The following is a 24,518-nucleotide window of genomic DNA, read 5'->3' as shown; positions in this document are numbered from 1 at the left end:
ATGATTCTGTTTATAAAAATTAATTTTATAATATTTATGCATATCTTTCTAGGACCACATGTACTGGGTATTACGTACCTAGGATATAATAATACAATATTATGTATTATTAAGTGCTAGATCAGCATTTTCTAAACTATGCTCTTCATTGTAACTGTAAGAAAATTTCAATGCTAGTAACATTTGTCCCTCTAAAATGTTAAATGTTATATTCTTACAAGCAACAATCTGAGGTGAATAAAATGCTCCTTATAGAATCAGACTCTCAGAATTAGAATATACTTTGGAAGGTATTGAGGCCAACCTCATCTGACCATAAATTCCCTATAGAAAAACACTGAATAACTGATCAGTCAGCTTTTGTTAGAATAAATTTAAAAAATTTTTAATTTGGTGGTGTTTTATTTTTCTAATTACACAAAAAGGCAATTTTCAACATTCATTTAAAAAAAAAAAAATTTGAGTTCTAAATTTTTTTCCCTTTCTCCCTTACCTCCTCCTTCTCCAAGGGAACATGTGATCTGGTAAAGCTTATAGAGGTGTAATCCTGTGAATCATATTTTCACATTAGTCATGTTGTAAAAGAAGAAAAACAATAAAAGGAAAAAAATGGGAAAAAACCCCAAAAAAGGAAAATAGTATAGCTCATTTGGCATTTGGACTTCTTAGTTTTCTCTGGATGTGGGTAGCATTTTCCTTCATGAGTCTTTTGGAATTGCCTAATCATCATATTGCTGAGAAAAGCTAAGTTGTTTATTGTTAATCATCATACAATGCTCTAATTTTGCTTATTTCACTTGACATTAGTTCATTTAAGTCCTTAATAGTTGCTCATAGAGATTGTATAATATTGTTTTTAAGTTAGATCTCTAAAATGATCTAATAATAGAAGATATAGATTTAGTTTTAAAACTCTGATATTATAACTTTTTAAAAAAACATTTCTGAAAATATTTACTAGCTCAACTAGTTTCCCACCTGTAAAAAATCTGACTGGATTATTTCTAATGGGTTTTCAGTTCTGACATTTTGTCATTCTATGATTCTAAAATTTTCTAAATATTTAGATAAATGTTTCTGTTGAGAAACGGCAACCTGACCCATATTTTTTTTAGTATATATTTGTGTTTATTAACTAAAACCCCAATCCTTCAAAACTGCTTAAAGATTAATTCAAAGAAATCTCCATTTTAGCATTTCAGCCTGTCAGACTTCCATTCCAAGAGTAATGGCCAAAATCAACCTTAAGGAAACTATTCCAACCCCCTTCCTAAAGTGAACTAATGTATCCTTTACATATGGTCTTGTGGACAAGTGTTCTTGGAGCACAAAAAAGGCTTTGTATCATTTTTTGAGGAGCAAAAGGTGCATTAGTTAATGTACCAAAAGATCAACCAAATGAGAGAAGCTTAAAAGTCAATATATCATTTATATAATTACAACAAAGAAAAAAGCTATTGTGAGACAACAGGTTATGAAGCCAAAAGTCAATCCTGCTGCCTCAACTTAAAAGCTAGTCAACTAATGAAGACAGATATAGTTGTCAATACATGTTTTTGGGGTTTGTTTGGTTTTTTTAAATAAAGGGCAAGGAAGCCAATCGGTAGTACTCAAAAGGGTTCTCCCAAAATATTTGGAAAAATTGTCTTATATCACTGGAATGGTCTTTACTTAGCCAGTCCCTGAATCTCACTAAAGAGTGAGACAACATCAGTATCTAATATCGTGAAACATTTCATAGGTAGAAGCCCTTTCAAAACAAATGCTAGTCTTTTAATATATCTTTTAAAAAGCTATAATGTAATAGTTAAAAAGCATAGCTTTCCTATTATACAAATCAAGACAGAGATAATGTGGTACAGTAGTAAGAAGACAGATTGAATTAGGATTTAGGTTTCTTTCTCAGGGCCTCATTGTTCTCATTTGTAATAAGAAAGGATTGGGTTGGGAGATCTCTAAGGCTCCTTTCCAATTCTAATATTCCATAAATACAAGATATATAAGTTGTTGCAGGTCCTTTGTTGTTGAAAAGAATGGATGACATCGCAGGATGTTGTCCTGACTTGTGGGTGAGTTAAATTTAAAATAAGGCAAAATTGTACAAAGTCATCAGCCTCATTCTTTCTTCCAGTCCAGTGGCAGGACAAAATGCAAGATGACTGGCAACGGCCCAGGATGTAGTGGATGACCTCGGCACCTTCCATGTCTGATTAAGCTCTTAATGCTTCACCATACTCATTTCAGACATTTTTATGGATGCTGCAATAAACTGTTTTCATCTGCTGGGGGAAATCTTCACCTGCCTGAGGTAGACATTTCCCTAACTAACCAATAGCTTTGAGGCCTGTCAGTTATCCTTAATTTGGTTTGGCCCTCCTGCCGAAAGTTTTCCCACAGTGTAGCCACTGCAAGCTTCAGTTTCTTGGAGACACAGGTGAGATCTGTCTGAAGATGGATATGAAAGGTAGATAACCAGCCCTCACCCCAGGGGGACAGTCTTCCTGGAATACTGCATTTGTTTCAAGTTACAAAAAATTAAAGCAGGAGTGAAAGGAACTGGATTTATATATGTGGCAGGCCCATGACTTAATAGAGTGGCATGTTTTTTAACATAACTGTTTTATTTCATAAAGCAAATCTATGAAACACACAACCTGTAATCCAACACTACTGGTTATTCCCATTCCCCTTCAGCTGTAAAGACCTCTAGTAAAATGTGCTGCATGGATTTTTTTCCATTTTTTGTTTTAAGAAATAACTGCAAAACTATAGATAGTATAAAGCTTGTCAAATGTAAGCATGAACCTGCCATCAGGTTTACAAATAAAATACAAATACATTGCATGGTAACATTTTATTTTGCTCTGCTAAAGCAAGTTGTTGATTAACAAAAAACAAAAGTAGATATGTTCTAGTGGTTGCTACTATAGAAGAATAAGCATTTTCTAACTGTAATATTAGATAAGATTAATTTTTTTTTGGTGATGAATTCTACCTGTAATGGCTCTCATGTAAAAAAAAAATGAGATAAATAATTCAGAGAAGGTTAAAATGAATTCAAAGCAACCTTCAAAGAAATAGATGTCTAGGACTACATTAAAAAAATCTTATATTGAATGGATAGCAGCAAAATGAGAATTTAAAGTGCCTTAAGTCTGTTTTAAAAATAAACAATTAAAAAATATGAAATATTTCAGTTTATGGTCTAATTAGGATACTTTGGACAATATCATGAATATCTATAGCTTACAAAAGAAAAAAATAAAGTACTCATACCCTGTACTTAATATACATTATTTACATACTATCATATGCACAATTCCATACAGTTTACAATAGTCTCTGAAGGAAAATAATAGTAAAATATTTATCCATTTATACAATAGATAGCATTATTCCTTTAAAAAAAAAAACCTAAAAAATACATAAATATAATGCAGAAAATAAAGCCTACAAGAATAACTTTTTGAGGTATTCACTAGACTGCAAATATCTTAACTCTGATCCATGCCTGCCATGAGTGACAATGCCAGAGACTCCACTGTAGAATAAAAACAAAAAAATGTTTAGATCAGTATTCAATAATTTTGAGAATAACCTTAGAAAGGGAAGAGTTTTAATGTTTCTGATTGTTTTAAATACATAACAAAAACTGTACCTAAGTAAAGAAAACAAATTTTTTTTTTTATTAATCTGCATTTCTAGATGAATAGCTACTATCTCAGGCTCAAGACTTAGAATCAGAAGCCTTTGGGTCTAGTTAGAATTTTTAGGGCACTCACCTCAATTGCAAAGATGAGAAAATCAAAGCCAGAAATGTCAAGTGACTTTGCTTAGTGCAGAACTGTTTAACTATATCCCATATCTTGGGACTCTCTCTAAAGGCCACTACTTAATTTTTGTTTTCTTGAAATTACCATGCACCAATCCAGCTACATCTTGTATCATAAATACTTAAAGATGAATTTGTGACATGAAATTATATAATCATTCTGATATGTAATCTACCTGTATATTTGGTATACTAAAAAATATTTGTAATCTACTATAATACATAATAAACACCCAACATTAAAAAAAAGCCTGGTGAGAGATAAAACTAACACAAATCTGGCAATAACTACTACTATATCATATACATTAGGAGACTACATTTTCAATACATTTCTATAGCCAACAGATTCAATCTTCTAAATTTTCTAAACAATGTGTGGAAAAAAAGTGACTAAATATTTCCATTATTTTTATGCACTATGACTTATCAAGTAACTTCTTCTCAAAACTGTTTATTTCACATACCTTATTCTCAATCTGTTAGGCCTGAATTTCATTTTACTGACAACTCTGAAAGCTAACTTAGTAAATAAAATTAACTTTCAATATTTTTAATAGAGTAGTAAAAAACCTATCAATGGTATAGCAAATATAAATGAAATCCTTAGCAGTTTCTGACTTATGTTAAAAGAAAAAATAAATTAACTAAAGACTAATGATATGGCAAATTTTGTCATCTTTGTTCACTAACTATGGATGTAAGGTTATGAAATCATCAGTTCTTTTAAAAAATAAAAAGCTATTATAAAAAAAGTTAATTTTAGTTTATTAAATGTAATATTTACTTTATTATATGACTACAAGAAAATTCATTATAGAACTACTCTGTGCCTTTGCCATTGTTTAAAATGCTAAGGAATAGCACCTAGTCAGTGAGATTAAAGATATAATTAAGTGACTTAGTCTTAGTCCTTACTACAGCATCTCTCAATTACTGGTATTTTCATGGACTTTTGATTTGTTTTTAGGGGGAATGTGCTAATGACAGGTAATGCTTACATTTTTCTTTGCAGAGGGAATATATATGTCTATAATGTATTCAACAATTTCACGTATAACTTGTAAACTTTATAAGGCTATTTTAAGAGACAGCTGCTTTTCCCATTTCATAAAATCATAATGAAGACTACTTTTTCAAACTGTAAAAAGTACCATGCTTAAACTTATATATGAGTTATCATTCCTATTCACTAAGACCAGTTAAAAACCAAGTCTGTTAATCAAAAACTAATAATACTATACTCATATTATTGAATCAATGAGTTATCATCTCTTAAAAGATTTTTAAAATATCTCAATTTTGTATGCAAAAATCCAGGCATGAGGGGTTGAAGGTCTACATTAGATTGGTGGCAGTGTTAGGGGAGAAGGGTTCATACCGGGGAGATGTTTACTTATATTAAGTGATTATATATACTTACAATGTGGAAAGGATCCTCTACAGACTGCTTTATTCAAAACAGTTACAAGAAACATATGACAATTTTTAAAATCTGACTCCATTTTTTCAATTGATTCCATCCTAAAGAAGGAAAATAGAGCTTTCATTAAAAATACAGTGATGATATCATGAACACAAAGCAAGAAGTACCTAGGTATATAAATTTCACTTTGGAATTAATTTCAAATTGCCTTATTTTAATTATAACAGTCTTAACCCAAGTCTTAACATCAAAAATTAAAACAAGTTTTATCACTGTCTCTCATAATTAAAATGGCTTTGAGATCATCCAATTTAGTTCATGCCTAAATAGAACCTGTTACAACTTTCTTGGAAAGTGCCCAGGAGCTTTCCTTGGAATATAGTTAATAAGAGGGAACTTTTCCTTTCTTCCCAAGCAACATCATTCCTTTTTAGAATAAATTACAATTCAAGTTTATATTTATACTGAGACTAATCTGCGTCTTTGAAACTTATACCAATTGTTATTTTCTGGAACCAATGAGAACAAATTTAATCTCTCTTAAAGCCTTTCAAATCACTTGAAGACAACTACCATGACCCTTATCTGCATTTCTTTTCTTGGGGCTAATCATACATCCTGCTCCCAGTCTGTCCCTTCATCTAATGTTTCTATAACACACCATCCAAGTCTTACCTACTGTCCTTAATAATTATCCTCTGAACTCATCCTAGTAATATGTTTTCTGTGGTACTTAAAACTGAACAGTTTAATTATCTGACCAAAGCCTCTATTAATGCAGCTTAATATTATATAACCTTGTTTGGCTATCTTGTTACATTGATGTTTCAAATTGAGCTTTTAATCCACTAAAACTCAGAGATATTTTTCACCTAAACTTTTGTCTAGTTAGGACTCCTCTATTCCATAATTGTACACTTGAGGTTTTGAACCTATATATAGCTTACTCTTCCAGTAAAATGAGAGTACGTTAAAGCTTTATCATAAAATAGGTTCAAAATTATGTAAAAGGGAAGCAATATAGGGTGGTAAGTAAGAAAACTAGCCCCGGAATCAGAAGACAAGTCCCATATCTCATTTATGTTGGCCATGTGACCTAGGCAAATTACTAAACTGAATATCCCAAGAAAACTCTCTAATTCTATGTATCAGAGCAAACCAAGTCAGCAAGTATTTATTAAGTGCCTACTATGTTCTAGGCATTGTACTAAGCACTGGGTATACAAAGAATGGCAGATTCCTAGCTCCAAGGAGCTCACAATTTAATGGAAGAGACAACACAGAAACAACTATGTACAAACAAGATATAGACCTAAAACAGACAATTTCAGAGGGAAGGTACTAGCTTTGAGGAGGTCCAGGAAAGTCTTCTTACAAAGATGGAATTTTAGCTCATACTTAAAGAAAGCCAGGAAAGCCAAGAGGCAGGAGGGAGAGGACTGCAAGAATGGAGAACAGTAAAAATGCAGGGATCCAGGAAATAGGGTATCTAGTGGCCAGCATTACAGAATCTCAGAATAAGGTATCAAGAAACTGAAAAGGAAGGAAGGAGCCAAGATATTATAGGTTTTAAATTTAGAGACAGGATTGAACAAGTGGAGAGACTTAAAGTAGACTCATCAGCAGGTTAACACAATAGTCCAGTCATGAGGGAATTGAGGGTCTGCACTAGATTGGTGGCCGTGTCAGAGGACATAAATATTCATATTGGAGAGATGCTGAAAAAAATGGAATTTGGCAGCAGTTTGGATTACAGAGCATGTGAAAAATCCTGAATGATTCCAGGTTGTGAACCTGAGGGACTGAGGGAAGGATGGTGCTGTCTTCTATACCAGAGCTGCTTAAACTTTTTCCACTTGCAACCCCTTTTCACCCAAGAAAATTGTTATGTAACCCTAGTATATAAAATAAGTAAACAAATCAAACATTTATTGATAATATATCATAATCTCGCAACCCCCACATTCAATTACATGACTCTATATATGGGGTCACGACCCACAGTATAAGAAGTTTTGCTCTACACTAATAAGGAAGATACAGGAAGGGGAATGGGTGAGGGGAAGTTTTAGGGGAAAGATAAAGAGTTTTGCTGCAAATATGTTTAAGAAGTCTATTGGACATCCAGTTTGAGATGAAAGACTGGAAATCTCAGAATCCTCAGCACAGAGATGATAACTGAATCTACAGTAGCTGGGGAGAGCAACAATTAAATAGTATAGAGGAAGTAGAGGGCCCAGTAATCAGACACAACCGAGATGAAGATTTGACAAAGAAGACTAAGGAACATGGTCAGATATGTACAATAATCAGGAGAGATCAGTGTCACAAAAATCTAGAAAGAAGAGAGTATAAAGAAAGAGTTGAGAAAAAGCCTTAGATTTAGGAATTAAAGAACATAGGTAGGAGCAACTAGTGGCCCAGTGGAGAGCAATGGCCCTGGATTCCTGAGTTCAAAAGCAGTCTCAAACACTTACTAGCTGTGTGATCCAGGGCAAGTCACTTAATCCTGATTACCTCAAAATAAATAAATAAATTAAAAGTTTTAAAAAGGAAAGGAAAGAGAAAAAAAAAAAAACATAGATAACTTTGGAGAAATCAATTTCAGATGAATGATGAGGTTACAAGCCAGAATATGAAGTTAAGAAGAGAGAGGAAAGAAGTAAGAATAAAGACCAGAAGCTGTTCTTGAAAGAGGAGGTTTCTTCACTGAGTTTCTTATACTAATGAAATCACAGGTACAATAAAAATAAAAAGTAAAATCTACTATTTAGTGAAGCACATGGAGCAATATTATTGATTTTCTACCTTTCAATATTATCAGATATAAGTTTAGTTCACACCTTTATGGAAAAAGGTACATTTTAAGTATTTTGAGACTAGGGTTACAAGTTTATTTGACAGATTTATATAATTTCACTAATTTATCTATCCTTGGTTTTCAATTTTCTCTTCAAAAAACAAAGATGATACTTGCAATCTAACTCATTAATATATTGTGAAGATTTATAAGAGATCAGGTTTTATTGTACTTCCATCCCCTTGGACTAAGGTACTAAATATAAGATATTATTAAAAACAAGACCAGACAGGCTGCAAATGAGAAATGATGAAGGGAGGAGGTGATTGGGCTTGGAATACCTACTGAATGAGGCTACTGCTAGCATGAGTATGGAGGGGGAGAATTTGCTAAATATTGATAGTTTCTTTCTGGAAGACAATGATACTGGGAAAGAAAATACTTTTCTGTGATATAAAAGTGTGATTTCCTGAGGTGGCAGTGAAAAACTGAAGACGCAGAACAGATGAGACAAGTGGTTTCATACCATATTCATTCAGCCATTTTTTTATCACCACAAAGTATTACTACTATAATAACTTTTTCTATATCTATAGATATAGAAATCTACATAGATTTCTATATAGATGTAGATAATCTATGTAGATATAGAAATAGACATATTCTATATATATATTTCCTCTTTCTGTGATCTCTTTGAGATCAAAGGCCTAGCAGTTCTATCACTGAGTCAAAGGATATGCATAGTTTAATAACCTGTAGGGCATAGCTCCAAAATTACTTTTTCTAAAATGGCTGAATCAATTTACAGCTCTATCAATAGTGAATTCTGGTATATGAATGTAATAGAATACTATTATGCCCTAAGGAATGACAAAAGGAATGGCTTAAGAGAAATCTGGGAAGACTTCTAGGAATTGATGAAAAGTGAAATTAATAGAACAAGAGAATACTTTTTATGCAATAAGAATAACATTCTAAAGACAAACAATTTTGAAAGCCAAAAGAACTCTGATTGATACAACAACCCATCACAATTATAAAGGATATTATATCACTTTTCCTGACAGAGATACAACATGCAGAATGAGACAGGCAGAATTTTTCTTGATTGACTATGTAAATTTGTTACAAAGGTTTTTGTCTCATGGGAGTTGGGGGGGAGAAAAGAAAGTAAATGCCTGTTACTTGAAAAAAATTAAAACAAACAAATAGTTATGTGTAAATTGTTCTTTCTGATAAGGAAAAAAAAATAAAGGAGTTTCAATGTATTGAGAAGGATGAACTGTTCCCCAAGGGAAAAAAAGACTCACATATGGTATTTATCACCAATGGTGATTGATGGCACAGGCTTTAGAAAAGTAATGTGTGGGAAACCAATAACTAGCTAAAAAAATGTCATCAGGGATTAGAATCTGGCTTTCAGATGACAATTAACAACATTGATGTTGAATTCAAATAAAAACAGAGGTCACTAAATCATACAAAAGGCTCCCTCCCTGTAAGCTGCAAACTGACGTAGAAAAGCACAAATTAACATTTTCCATGATTTACTGTATTTTTATTTTGTTAAATATTTCCCAATTTCATTTTAATCTGATTCTGACTATATCCACAAGAATTGTGGGTTATATAAGGCTTGTTTGACATCTCTGATTTAAGATAGGAATGATACAAGGAACTTTTAGTAAGGAACAAAACGAATCAGAATTTCCAACCTTCTTTTCATTTCCCATCAGCTACCAGTGTCACATCTCCCTGAACAATCTCATCATCGTGGAGACTGCTTCAGTTTAGGTACTCAATACTTTCTCAGTGTCCTCAGTAGCCTCTTTCCTCTGACTGGAGGGCTAGATGGAAGAGCAAAAAACTCTTCCCAAAAACTCCCTTTATAGAGGACTCAGAATTTTGAGCTCTCTCTCCATTTTCCAACAGTTGCTCTGTTTAGTTACAACTCCATCAACATCATGCCTCCTTCTCCTTTTGAACATTTTTTAGCGTACAGTCTTCTGCCACTGGACTGTAAGTTCCCTGAGGTCAGGGACTGTCTGTTTTTCTTATTTGTATCCCTAGCACTTAGTGTAGTGGCTGGCCCAAAGTAGGCACAATGTTTACTGCATTGTATTATATGAATCAAATCAAGAGAGTCAGGAAAAATATATTTGCTAATGATTTATCTGGTTAGAACAACTTTAAAATGAAAAGGCAGGAATGAGAAAAAGCCTCAAGATATAGCTACCTATTCAAGGGGCACATTTAAATATGAAGAACAAACAGGTATATAAGGAGCCCATAGGGTCCAGGGAGAAAAAGGAATAGGAATAGCTTTTTGTAGATCAGAGAGAGAAAGCTTATGACACTGAAAGAATAGCAGAAGATGTACTCAAGAATTCAGAAGACTATGAACAGGAAAATAGGCAGAAATCATATGCTGACCTTAAGATGCAACAGAGTGGCCCCCATTCCTGACCTTATCAGCATGGAAAGCTCTTTATAGTTTGCTTCTTGGTTAAGTACAGAATTTGAAGCCTGAATTTGCTCTGATAATTAGATTTTCCCATTTATTTCCCATTGGATTTTGTTTCTCCTGATCCCAACCCAGCCTGGTTCATCAGTTTACTCTTCATCTTCTCCTAATTTATACCACACTTCTTGTCTGGATAGGGAATGTTGTTTGTCCTTCCCAACTAGAAAGCTGCCTAATTAGCTATGTATGTCTCAAGGCAAAATATTACAATCTGATATATCAGATGGAGAGAGTAGCAGAATACTATTTCACAAAAAAGTGATATTTACATATATTGAAATATATGAACCTGAGAAGGAACGCATGATATAATACATTTTGTTGAAGTCGTAAGGAAGAAAAATCAAGTGATATTAGGGTAAGAATATATGTTGGCTATAAAAAAAAAGGAAGACAAATTTCCAACTTACATCAAAGCGTCAAACAGAGGCAGAACAGAATAATGACACACAACCTGAATGATTTATGTACTAACATGCTCTCTCTGCCAAAAGTGCAGCAGTTGATAAATTCCTTTGTCCTACTGATAGGTTATAATGGAAGCGATTCTGATCACAAAGGAGATTACTAGAGAAATGGCAATGAGAACCATGGAAGTCAGTCACCTCAACAGTTTAGAGTTCATACAGATAAAGAGAAGAACAATGGGTCATCTACAGTACATTCTAGTTTAGAGTTCAGATATAGGCTAGAAATGTCATGGTTTAAAACTAAAAAAATAAAAAAACAGGTTGAAGAAAGATAATTGCCTCTCAGGAAGATAATCAGAAATAATCTAAGGAGGAATAAATGGACAAGATTGATGTGGCTACACAGAATATTCAATAAAGATCTCAGATTTTAAAAAGATATGTAGAGGAAATAAAAGCAAAGTTAGGTAACTGAGGATGAATGCAAAAGAGAGGCACAGTCTTGTGTGAATAATGTAAGGAAGTATAAAGTTAAGCATGAGCTAAATGTTGGGACGAAATACTAAGAACAATTAACAAAAGAGAATGAAGGCGAAATGTTGGAGGAAAGAGGAAGATCAAGAAAGAAATAAGGACCCCTTTTGAGAGAAGGTGAGATGATGATAAAGGACCAAAAGTATGTAGCTCCTAATTATCTTTAAAATGAGTAGGATAGAATAAAAATTAATAGTGAAAACTGAAACCCAAGATAAGTGCCTTCAATGAGTTGAGTCTGCTGGTAATCTACATGGCAGGGTATTTGGCTATTTAACCTCTGTGGTTGATCTCTGAGGAATTGTGGCAAAAACAATTACCAGAGTTCCCTAACAGAAATTCTGCATAGCAAACCACTGTCCTAATTTTATATATTTCAGACTATAAGCCAAGGTACTTGACAATGGATTCTTGGTAATACTATCAGAGTATTTAAGGTGTGGTTTATAAATATTTAGGAAGAGAAGAGATAAGGATCAGGAGTCAGCATGAGTTGAATAATACAATTCACATCACACTAACTTCGCTTCTTATTTAACACAATTATAAATCTATTAAATAAAGAGACCATTATACATAATTCAGTTATGTAAGTTTTTCTGCCATATCCTGGGAACAAGAAGAAGAGATATGAACAGAACAAGTAGTCAAAGGGCATGAACAAACAGTTCTCAAAAGAAGAATTAGAAATAATTAACAGCTATTTGAAAAACTAAATAATAAAAGAAATGAGAATCAAAACAAGTGAAGTTTTACCTCATATAAACATACAAATTGGCAATATAACAAAAAAACTACCTGAAGAAAAATTGAATGTTTAGCCTGAAAAGATGACTTACTAATAATGAAAATGAAAATTATCAGTAATAATTTGAAAGAAGTAAGATCTTCAAGATCTTTTTTTTTGACTGAGACAATTGGGGTTAAGTGACTTGCCCAGGATCACAAAGCTAGGAAGTGTTAAGTGTCTGAGACCAAATTTGAACTTAGGTCTGCCTGACTTCAGGGCTGGTGCTCTATCCACTGTGCCACTTAGCTGCCCCAAGGCCTAATTTTTAAAAATTGCTCCAATAACTATAGTAAGTATTAAATAAATTTGCAGACTGATGAGTATAAGAAGTATATAATAAGTAATCAGATATAAAATCTTATATTTATAAGGCACTTTAGGGTTTATATAACATTTTCAGATTCAATGATCAATTTTCTAATTTTATAAAAAAGAAAACAAAGCAGAAAAGGCAGAGTGGAAAAATGAGAGAACTAGATAAAAAGTAAGGTGTCTCTGAATTTTAGTTTATTGTTAACTCGAGTACCTTCTAAACACAAGTGAAAAATTTGAAACAGAAATAGTAAACTCTTTAATATCAACTTTCCAAGTTCATCAAACATACAATCATTAATTATAATGAAGCAAAATAAAATGAGGAAATATAATTTAAGACCAGCATTCACATTTGTTTGTCCCAAAAGTTTCCAGATTTTTCCTACTAACATGTAACCTTCTGAATTATTAAAAAAGAAAAGAAAAGGTAGTAGTGTTACCCCTGATACTAGTTTAAGTGAACAAACAAAAACTTAACTCTGATTTTAAATAAGCACTAAAGGCAAAGTTAGTGTTTCCAAAAATAACAACAATAATAATTCTACTATGAAATGAGCCCAATCTAAATTGCTAAAACATTCAAAATAGTAACATTTTAAAAATTACTCCTACTTACTTCCAAGCTCCCAAACCAGCCTGCCAACGATCTGCAAACATGAGGACTAAATTTAAGACTTTCATTATAGCTTCCTTCACGAAACTCACCTGTTTAGAATTAGGAATATAAAAATAAACATTCATTTTGGTGGCTAAGACTTTAATAATTTCAATCCAAAGAAGACACGATCATTTTGTATTCATTTTAAATGAAATAATAATCAACCATTACATCAATATTTACTAAGCAATTACTGTATCTAAGGGACTGAAAATTCCATAGATTAAATTAAATTAAAACACTGACACAGGAAAAGGGAGATAATAATGTTATCAGCACTATGTTCTAACCAATCAGACCATCATCTCCTATTATAAGTATAAACCACTTGCAATAAATATAAAAATTTGGCAGGCAATGTCAATGCATTGAGACATACTTGAAGTTACAAACTCATACACAATTGGAAATATTTCTAAACTATGACTCTACCAAATAAAATTTTTTTTACGAAAAAGGAGGAAAGCTAACTTTTATGAAAAGACAGAACATTTCTCCCAGAATATAACCATTTCAGTATATGAACCCTAGTGGCCTTTTAATTATAACTTATCAAAACCAGATAAATGGCTTGATTATAAATTCCCAGGACAATTTATTACCCTGATAAGCAAGTATCTCCAGTTTAATTTGCCACTGTACCTTTTCTCTCAGAAGACATCGATCATGAATTGTAGACAAATACCTATAATGAATTTTAATCAATTGATCTAAATCCTTTGCTTCTTCTACTTGGTGCTGAAATTCCAGACCTGTACTGTGAAGAATCTTGGAAAAGAAAAATAAGCAGCTTTAGCTCCTCAAATTGATGGGTTTTTTCTCTTCTCTGAATTTGTATACTTGTGAAATCTTTTACTATTTTTTCCAACTTGTTTCAAATTCATCCTGAAAACATTTAATTTTGTAAAGCTTTACAAAATAAATTATTCGAGGTTTTTTACACTATTTGTTTAAGAATATTTGACATGATACATGATTGATATTAATGGGGATTTACTCATGATACATATTTTGCACAATGTTACATAAGTGCATACAACTAGAAATACTTTGTAACTATGTCATTAACATAAAGTCAAAATTACTGTTTAATAAAATTAGTCTTATTACTTTGTAGCTCTACTTGGTGGGGGGGGGGGTGTGTGTGTAAAGAAGAGGTGGTGATAATGATGCAGGTTTTGTTTTTTGAATGAAATCCACTATAACTCGGGTTGATCATCCATCCCAATAACCAAAATTGATCACAAAATGATTCTGAGTTCTTTCAAAAAAACTAAATATATCAACAAAGCACAAAGATTTGCCAAACTTGAAGACACTCAAATAAATATGCTATAGGCTGTAAAGACAATTCCAAAATGAGTTTCAGAATTAATTTAAGTAAGGATAAACAATATTCAAAAAAATACTTAGTCTCCTAAACTTGCTTCTTGTGAAAGAAAGATGCTCCCTTAAATTTAAAATTTTCTTGAGAAATCAATCACATTATAATTACATATTTAATTAACCTGTGCCTTCATCTAGAATATAAACTTTTAGAGGGAGTATATGATCTTATGAGAAATGCTAAATACTTCCTTTTAAATCTGTAATAAGAATGAGAAATGGAATGAAGCATTAGAGGTACATACCCTAGTCATGATGTAGTTATGCAAGCTATTAACAAAATGCATGAGTTTCACTCTCAAAAGAAACATTCTATGAATTTGTTGTTTTACAGGTTCCTTTTGTGGTCCAAATTGAGCAACAGGGTCTGGTTCAAATAATGGTCCTTCTTTAAATGGTGGTTTTTCTGCAGTACTAACCAATTCTAGAAAAGAAAAAAAAAAAAGACAATGGGTGGGAAGCTCATCTACATGAAATTCTATCTTTATTACAGATAGTAATTCTGATTGAAGTAATTATTTACATTTCAAAGAATGTACAAACAGTAATACTTTGAAAAAGACTAAGAAAGAGGTTCAAATTTCAATGACTTGGGAAAGGAAGATAATGAATTTTCGCATTCCTCCTTTATTATTACTGTCATATAAAAAAGGAAAACTCACATTTCATTAACATTAACTTCTCATCTGAAAAACAACTTAGGCAATGCCTCTATTCATATCAACCAGGTAGAAAAGCATTATTGATAAATTCTAAATTATGTTACAGCATTTCAGTTTTATTTTTGCCTAAACATCCCAGAGAATTTATCTTCAACTTAGCATAGTGTGTAAAATAATTGATTAAAAGATATCATCTCGAGGCAGCTAGATGGCACAGTAGATAGTGTGTCAGTCCTTTAGTTAGAAAGATCTGAGTTCAAATTCGGACTCAGACACTTAATATTTCCTAGCTATGTGACCCTGGGCAAGCCATTTAACCCCAATTGCCTTAGCCAAAATAATAATAATAATAATAATAATAATAATAATAATAATAAAAGGTATCATCTCAGTGTTAGTGTGTATGTAGAAAATGTCAAAGACAATATTCCAAATATTTTAATTTTTGACAATACTTTATTTTCTTACCATCAAATCGTAAAACATCTAGACTGTATTTAGCCCATTTTATTTGCAATAAAAGAAGAAACACCTGATTATAAATTTTTTGGCATTCTAAACTTATAACAATGTCCACAGGCCAAGGAACCTAGGAAAAGAACAGGAAAAGTAAATGGAAAATAATGTTCTCATGAATGATTTGTAAGAAAAGGCAATTTTTAGGTGATTAAAATAATTATATACCTTATAACTCAATGTTAGGCCATCCAAGATATGAACGGGGAGTTTCTTCTTAGTGGGGTCAACATTTTCAAAAGATATTGATAAGCTAAAGAAAGAAACTTCAAAGTTTGAGTTTATAAACCTATTCTATGGCTATCCAAACTAATTTTTAGGAAATAAAATTACTTAATCATCTTTAAATATAAAACCATTCAGTTTTTTCATTTACTGAATTAACTTTTTAATATATTATCAAAGACAGAAAAGCTAGCATTAATTATAAATAAATATTCCAGAAGAGAGATTCTAATTAAATTAAATATACAACAATTATCAATCTAAATATATACATTATATATCCAACTCTTAAAATATACATTGATACATGTGTCCTAAATTGAAAGGTAAAGAAAGAATCTCCAATTTACCCTGTATATATTTTTATTCATAGTTGTTTGAATATTTTCTCCCTTATTCAGATATGAATTGTTTTTTACCTTTTGCATCCCCAATGTTCAGCTAAATATTTGGCACATAGTAAGCATTTAATAAATGCTTTTCGTCTGACTGAGGAAATTGAGGGACAGAGAAGTTAAAGGTACAGTTAGTATGTGTTGAGTTTGAGCTATCTCAATTAGAAACTGAGGGGATGACCATCAATTGGGGATTGTTCAATAAACTGATGTGTGTTTATGATGGAATATTATTGTTCTATGGGAAATGATGAGCAGGATGCTCTCAGGAGGAAAAAAAAAAATCCTGGACAGTCCTCCATTAACTCAAGCAAAGTGAAATGTACTGTATACAAAGTAATAGCAATGTTTTGGGATGACCAGCTGCAAATTACTGTATTATTCTCAGGAGTACGACCATCCACAACTACTTTGAAGAACTTAGGATGAAAAAATACTATCCATACTCAGAGAAGGAAATAATAGAGTCTGAATAAAAATCAAAGCATTCTCTATTTCTCCCTCCATCTCTCTTTCTTTTTAACTTAATTTTTCTTGAGGGTTTTTATTTTTATTAAGTTGGGAGATCTATGTTTTTTTTCCCCCACAACAGGACTTTTATGGAAATGTTTTGCATAACTTCACAAGTGGTTTCTTAATTGTGGATGGGATAAAGGAGAGAAAGTAGAACTTAAAAATTTTAGGAACAAATGTTAAAAAAAAAAAATGTAATGAGAGAGGGAGACAGAAAGAGAGAGAGAGAGAGAAAGAGAGAGAGAGAGTGAGAGAGAGAGAGAGAGAGAGAGATGAGTGCTGGGTTTACAAGTTTGGAAGTCATCATAAAGGGACTATAATTAAATCCATGGGAGATAGTAAGGTACCAATTAAGAAAATTAAAGGAGAAAAGAGAACTCCAGAAAGAGCCTTGGAATGTGCCCAATTAGGGAAGACACTATGAATGATGAACCAACAAAGAGAAACCGAGAAGTAGTCATACAGCTTTTAAAGAAAAGAGATATATAGGACAAGATGGTGATCAGCAGTGTCAAATGAGAAGGAAGAAGATTGATAAAAGGCCATCAAATTTAACAATTCACGGATCATTGGTAACTTTGGAAGGGTCACTAGAAGTCAGATTGCAAAGAGTGGAGAAGTGGGTGAAATCTAATGTGAAGACAGCAAGTATAGTCTTCCCCAGCAGTTTGGCTTTGAAAGGGAAGGGAGATATATGAGAATAACTTGAGGAGAAAGCAGGGTCTTAGTATGGATTTTTTAAGGATGGGGGAGATAGAATTATGATTCTACAAGCACATTCCTATCATTAATAAAAATGACTAAATACAATTTATTCCAGCTAATTTCCATAGAAGAAAAGAATTACAGAATCCATAAATCACAAATTGCCTTTTATATCACTTTAGGGAATTAAAAGATACCATATTGGATGACAGAGAGTTTTAGAGATCTAACTACACCTCATGTAGGAATGTCTCCTAAAACTCTAAGAGTCAGTCAAACATTTTTGGGGACAGTAAATTCAATATAGCACATTATGACCCATCCCATTTTTGGACAGTTCTGATAGAAAATTCTTTAAACTGTGCTTCCTGGTAACTACCAAACTTTGTCTCTACTTTTCTCTTTAACTATATATAATAAGTCTCAGTGGATAGAGTGCTGGGCCTGAGTCAACAAGTCTCATCTTCCTGAGTTCAAATCTGGCCTTGGACACTTATTAGCTGAATGACCCTAGTAAGTCACTTCACACTGCCTTGGTTTCCTTATCTGAAAAATAAATTGGAGAAGGAAATGGCAAACAATTCCAGTATCTTTGTCAAGAAACCCTTTTACTCCACCAAAAAACTCCATCATAAAGAGTTGGAAATGACTGAAATGACCGAATAACAACAAAATCATGTCAACCATTAACTCTTTTCTTCTTTGGATTAAATATATGAAGCTATATATATTTCATAAATATAATTGAATTCTAAAAGTCTTGTAAGACACCAATGTTGTACTCAGCAGAACTTTTATTCATTGATAATTCACATAAAATATAAGCTCTTAAGGACATATTCTTAAATTCAGCAGTATAATTTGTATATGTTAACTATCACTCCAAAGTTATCACGGACTTTTTTTATAATATATACCTATAAGTATAATATCACCCTCCACAAGAGAGCCAAGAAGACATTCTACCTATGTAGACACTATGACACACTAAGAAATACTGGCTGTGTGACATCGAGAAAGTGACTCTAGGCCAGAGCTTCTTAAAACTTTTTCCACTCACTACACCTTTTTTCCTTGAAAATTTTTTATGTGGGGCAGCTAGGTGGCGCAGTGGATAGAGCATTAGCCCTGAAGTCAGGAGGACTCAAGTTCAACATAACTTCCTAGATATGTGACCCTGGGCAAGTCACTTAACCTCAAATGCCTCAGGGGAAAAAAAAAAGAAAAATTTCTATGTGACCCCGGGTATATAGTATATAAAACATTTACTGATAATAAATCATAATTTCATGACTCCCACATTCAATTATGAGACACCATATAAGGTTGTGACCCACAGTTTAAGAAGCTGGGATTTAGCCAATTTTCCAAATTATAAAATGTATGGGGAAAAGGGCCAGAAAAAGGGGAGAGAATATAAGGAAGGGAGAAAAGAGATGATGGGGGAATGAAAGGAGGAAGAAAGGGAGACATAGAAACAGATAGTGAAAAAGAACAAACCTAGTAAAATTGAACTCAAAAGAGATTTAAAATATACACGGATATTATGACATGTGTATCCTAAACTGAAAGGTTAAAAAAAGTTCATAATGGTATTCTTTCATACTTGCATTAATAAGAAATGTCCCATATTTTACCGTGAACTGTCTTCTGTGTAACGCTGTCCAACTGCTTCCTGGAGTTGAACATTAAGAAAGGAAACATTCTGCCAAGTTTCCTTTTCTCTTATTTTGTCAAAAATTGATGTGTAAAAGTCATACATTGTGTCTCCAGCTTCAAGTAGGAAAAAATTTCTCATTGCCTGTAGATATTCAACCAATCTAAATGGAAAAAATAAAAGACAAAAACAGCTTATAAAAACATCTTGAATTCACAAGATTGGAAGCATGAAACATTTCGCTCTCTGTATACCACATCAAATTAAATAGAATGACAAAGTTATTTGCATTACTTAATTATAATCAGAATATACTGAAAAATGTATTGAAAGATAAATTATTCCAAACACCACAATTTTAAAATGAATTCAAAATTGGGAAATAACCTGCAATCAAACTCCTTGAGCTGCATTTAAAATACAATAAACAATCAACAATTTTAAATTATGAATTCATTTCCCATCTTACTTGTAATCTTTCTTTAAAGTTTGCATTAGATTTCCACAGCATTTCAAATATTGCTTATCAATATGAGGGTAAAGGCAGGATCTCAGGGTTAGTTCAAAAGTCTGGCACGTCACAGATTCAGATGATCTGTCCATACAAATATCACCACAAGTGAACTTTTCATGAAAGTCACTCTGCTCCAAGTACAACCTTCAAAATAAAAATATGAATCTTGATTTTTTACTACTACCATCAAATTGGATTATTTAGATTCAATAATGCATGAATTTATTTTTATGCTCACTTATCTTAAAAATATCAAGCATCCCAAAAACAAATCATACCATAAAAATATTTATATGAAAATCTGTTACCTTATAGCTCTATAGTTAAATTCAGGCATCTTTGCAAATTTTAATTGTTCTGAGATGCTAGAGGCTAATTTAGGCAATAAAAACTCTAATACATTAAAGTAGACCTAGAAAGTTAAAGTTTCTAAAAGTGCCATACTTCCATGCTAGTTTACCCAGTGAAAGAATATCACTTAATATGTTATATGACATTTGTGCAGGAAGGATCAAAGACATCAGAAACTTCCCTATCCTAAAATATTTTCTTCAGTTATCTAAGAGAAAAAAATAAAGCAAAAAATCTACATCAATATGCTGATATCAATTAATACTTCATAACAAATTTCACCTGAAGTAACAAAAATGCCAAATAAATGCTGCTGAAAATTTTAACAATGCTATCTCTTACATTCTTTAAACAAAAAGATTTGCATGACTTGTGAATGTTTTTTAAAAATAAAAAATTCTACCTAACCAATTACTAAACACTGCATAAACTCTGGGACTTCTACAGTCACAAATCTGACAAGTTTGTGTTACCTTGCAAAGTTAATGGCCAGTAAGGGATCATGAACATCATCCAGCTCCAGATGTCTTTCTGCTATAGATTGCATCTTAATCAAACTCTCCTTGGTAGCCTGTTCTTCAGTGATGACTTCTGTAAAGGAATCTTCCCCATGCCGAAGTCGGGACTGTACAGACTCGAGAAACAGTGTGTATAAACTTTTTCTTTCTGCATCTGACGTACACAGGAAAATTATTTAAGATTAAAATTTTCCCTGGTAAATAAAAATGATTAATTCAACCCCCAAATAAGAAATTTCATATTAATACTGGCCTAAAGGCAAAAACATTCATTTCATTCAATGTGAATGTAGAAGAATTTTTGTCATTATCATGGTCCATGGACAGCACTAATAGATTTTCTGCAAATGGGGGAAAAAAAAGCTGCTTTGTCCTGAATAAATTTTCTCAGTACCTCTCTATAAAAGTATAGGACCATTCTAAACTACCACCATTAACATAAACATAACTCCCCAAAATTGTATACATTTACAATGGCAAAATGATCACAATGGAATACACTGTTAACATTCAAGGAGTCATACTTTTGTCTGCAAAAATTACTCAAGACAATTGTCCTAGATAATCAGCTTACCTATAGGGATTGTAGAGCACTCTGAGAAATGCCTGCGGAAGATGGTTCATCTCCCTAGGGGAGTTACTATATTTAATAATGAGGATCTATTACTTAGAGAAATATTTCCTCTGAGTTGAAAGAATGTTAAGATGTAAGCAACAAAAAGTCTGCCATTAGAGTGATTTAAAATGAAAAACAACAAAAACCTCATGTCTACACTTTTCAAGAACCAATTCTCTTATTCAGATGCTCAAGTTGATTATTTTTGTAACCATACTGTGACTGTGGAGAGTATCTCAAAATATATATGAAGGTCTAAGTCTACCTGTAAATAGCAGACAAAACTGTCAGGATCAATGGGCACCTAGAGGAGCTAATTCTACATTTTCCCTATGTAAATACTTCTGTTTTCAATCCAATGCTTTATTTAACTCACCTCATTAAAAGCTTTTTAGGGGGCTGTTTTTAAAAAAAAAATGCCTTTGAGACAAAAGTGAATATAGTATGTGCACAATTCATCATTTTGCTTGTTCAAACACTGTGCTAAAAGCTCCTAATGAAGACTGTGGCCTTTAAATAAACCACTTAAAATCTTACTAGAACTATCAACATTGGCATAATTTCCTCATTTGTGAGGGGTGATAAACCCCCGGTAGTCTTAGTATTTTAAAAATGTAATTCAAGCATGTATAATAGGACAATTTAGATTCTAAACAGTGAGTAGTTCAAATGTAGGAAAGTCTTAACTAGGACTCTACAGTTAAGTATAGAAAAATGAAAAACAAGCATTTTCACCTCTTGAAGCAGCTTGGTGTGGGGAACTATCTGAGCACTGCAAATTCTTCAGTAACTGCATAGATTTCCCAGCCATTATAATATGCTTTAAAACAGGTTTGAGGAAGGACACCATGGTGTGCTGCCTGCTTGAGGGAGCCTGATCACTGCCAGAACTGGCACTAGCATTATCACTCATTTTCTCCTCATTCTCTGTTTTTTCCGATACACTATATAGTGTGTATGTTGCATACCAAAAGTCTCTGTGATTCACTGGAACATTTTTGTTTCTAAAAAGAAAATCAAAATAACTATAAATTTTAAAATTCTACATACTAAGAAGAAAATGTACTTACCCATTTTAACAAACTATATCTGCTCTTCCAGGGATCCCAAAATATATGCAGGAATTGTATCCTCCACTTTTATTTATTTATTTATTTTTTGCTGAGGCAATTGGGTTAAGTGACTTGCTCAGTGTCACACAGTCAAGAAGTGTTAAGGGTCTGAGACCAGATTTGAAGTCGGGTCTTCCTGTCTTCAGGGCTACACTAACTAGTTGCCCCTATCCTTCACTTTTAAAACAAACTGAATGAAAGGCCTGGAGAGACTTACACGAACTGATGCTAAGTGAAATGAGCAGGACCAGGAGATCATTATATACTTCAACAACAATACTAGATGATGACCAGTTCTGATGGATCAGGCCATCCTCAGCAACGAGATCAACCAAATCATTTCCAAAGGAGCAGTAATGAACTGAACCAGCTATGCCCAGAAAAAGAACTCTGGGAGATGACTAAAAACCATTACGTTGAATTCCCAATCCCTATATTTATGCACACCTGCATCTTTGATTTCCTTCACAAGCTAATTGTACAATAATTCAGAGTCTGATTCTTTTTGTACAGCAAAATAATGTTTTGGTCATGTATACTTATTGTGTATCTAAGTTATATTTTAATATATTTAACATCTACTGGTCATCCTGCCATTTAGGGGAGGGGGTGGGGGGGGGTAAGAGGTGAAAAATTGGAACAAGAAGTTTGGCAATTGTTAATGCTGTAAAGTTACCCATGTATATATCCTGTAAATAAAAGGCTATTAAATAAAAAAAATAATAAATAAAATAAAATAAAATAAAACAAACTGAATAATGATGGTAAAATTTAAGTGAACAGAATGGACTTTCCTGACCTGGAATATTACAAAGCATTAATGATTAATCTTTTACTCTTAACGAAATGAAATTGCCAACATAGATTTATCAATTAAGAAATGCACTACAGCATTTCCTATCGTGTCTCCACAGTCCTAATCCAATGCTATTGCTCTCTTGGTAGGGTACTAATAATCTCTCTTACCACCCTCTGTGAAAGTAATTTAAATCTATATTACTCTAGCACAGGCAAATGAATTTCTTAAGTGGATTACTTTCAAAAATTAAAAAAAGTTCAACCATTTAACCCAAAAGAAGTAATTATGGTAAGTCAAGAGTTCCATTTCAACTAATTCTTATTACAGGAAAATATACAGTATAAAGTAAAAATTTTAATTTTTTAAAAAATTCCTTTGTTGCTATAAAATTAGATTTTCAAAATTACAAAAAAAGAACAAATGCTATCACTGGTTGCTAATTTTAAAATGCACACAAAAGTCAACAAAATTCAATTCAACAAATATTTAAGTGTCAAACTTGGAAACATTCTAAACCAGTTTCTGGAAATGCAAAAATATTAATAATAATAAAAGGACAAAATCCTAGCCTTCAAGAAATTTACACTCTACATTAGTATTGCATCTATTAAATGATGTCAAAGCTATACACTTTATAATTAAATAATAGGTTTACACAAATATAAACAGTTTTATGCTCACATGTGCAAGTCTGTTAGAACTATCAGAAGTTATACAGTATCATGGTAAGAACTTTGAGAGGAAGCTCTTGCCAATAACAAAATTATAGAATCTATTTTTAATACATACACTATAAGAAAGGCGATTTTTTTTTCTTTGAGTTAATCCTATTGGGACAATGCCTAGGCAATTTAGAATACTTTAAGCTGAATCAAGTTAAATATATTTCATAGAAATTTGATGTGACAACCTATTAAGATATGTTCCCTTAGCAAAAAGAGCAATTTTGAAAACAATTTGTTTTTGTTAGAAGGTAAACTGCTAAATTGAATTGGGAAACATATTTTTCTGCTCCTATCCATGCTCTTCAGGTTGATCATGCCCATTACCACCTCTGCACAGAAACTCTTTAATGTAAATACATTAAAGGTTCCTGCCTTGTGCTTTGACTCTATTCCCAAAATGAGATCCTCCAATATCTTGAAATGTTTTCTTAACAACAGAAAGAGTTTGGCTTAATGATCTACAGTAGAAAAAAACAAATAAATGAAGAGTAATGTCTTTATTTAGTTATATAAATAAATACAACTATATAGC

General features: G+C 32.4%; 1 protein-coding gene across 3 annotated transcripts in view; it reads right to left on the bottom strand.

The window, feature by feature from the left end:
- Window positions 1-452: 452 nt before the first annotated feature.
- TUBGCP5 (tubulin gamma complex associated protein 5) overlaps window positions 453-24,518 on the bottom strand; it is a 49,500-nt gene continuing 25,434 nt past the window's right edge. For 2 of the 3 annotated variants that reach the window (XM_003765621.4, XM_031959083.1), the window contains 11 exons: window positions 22,086-22,354; window positions 20,690-20,888; window positions 19,821-20,009; window positions 19,332-19,514; window positions 16,025-16,109; window positions 15,809-15,929; window positions 14,924-15,102; window positions 13,935-14,060; window positions 13,251-13,339; window positions 5,256-5,356; window positions 453-3,541 (listed from right to left, as the gene is read on the bottom strand). In XM_003765621.4, the coding sequence (XP_003765669.1) occupies window positions 3,495-3,541; window positions 5,256-5,356; window positions 13,251-13,339; window positions 13,935-14,060; window positions 14,924-15,102; window positions 15,809-15,929; window positions 16,025-16,109; window positions 19,332-19,514; window positions 19,821-20,009; window positions 20,690-20,888; window positions 22,086-22,354 (1,588 nt within the window). In that variant the 3' untranslated portion in view covers window positions 453-3,494. Of the gene's footprint in view, window positions 3,542-5,251; window positions 5,357-13,250; window positions 13,340-13,934; window positions 14,061-14,923; window positions 15,103-15,808; window positions 15,930-16,024; window positions 16,110-19,331; window positions 19,515-19,820; window positions 20,010-20,689; window positions 20,889-22,085; window positions 22,355-24,518 lie in introns of all 3 variants that reach the window. The other variant, XM_023500394.2, reaches the window with a different exon arrangement.

This window comes from Sarcophilus harrisii, chromosome 3 (genome assembly GCF_902635505.1).
Source record: "Sarcophilus harrisii chromosome 3, mSarHar1.11, whole genome shotgun sequence".
NCBI classification, from domain to species: domain Eukaryota; kingdom Metazoa; phylum Chordata; class Mammalia; order Dasyuromorphia; family Dasyuridae; genus Sarcophilus; species Sarcophilus harrisii.
The sequence above is the reverse complement of the archived record's forward strand: the minus strand, read 5'-3'. Positions and strand labels throughout refer to the sequence as shown.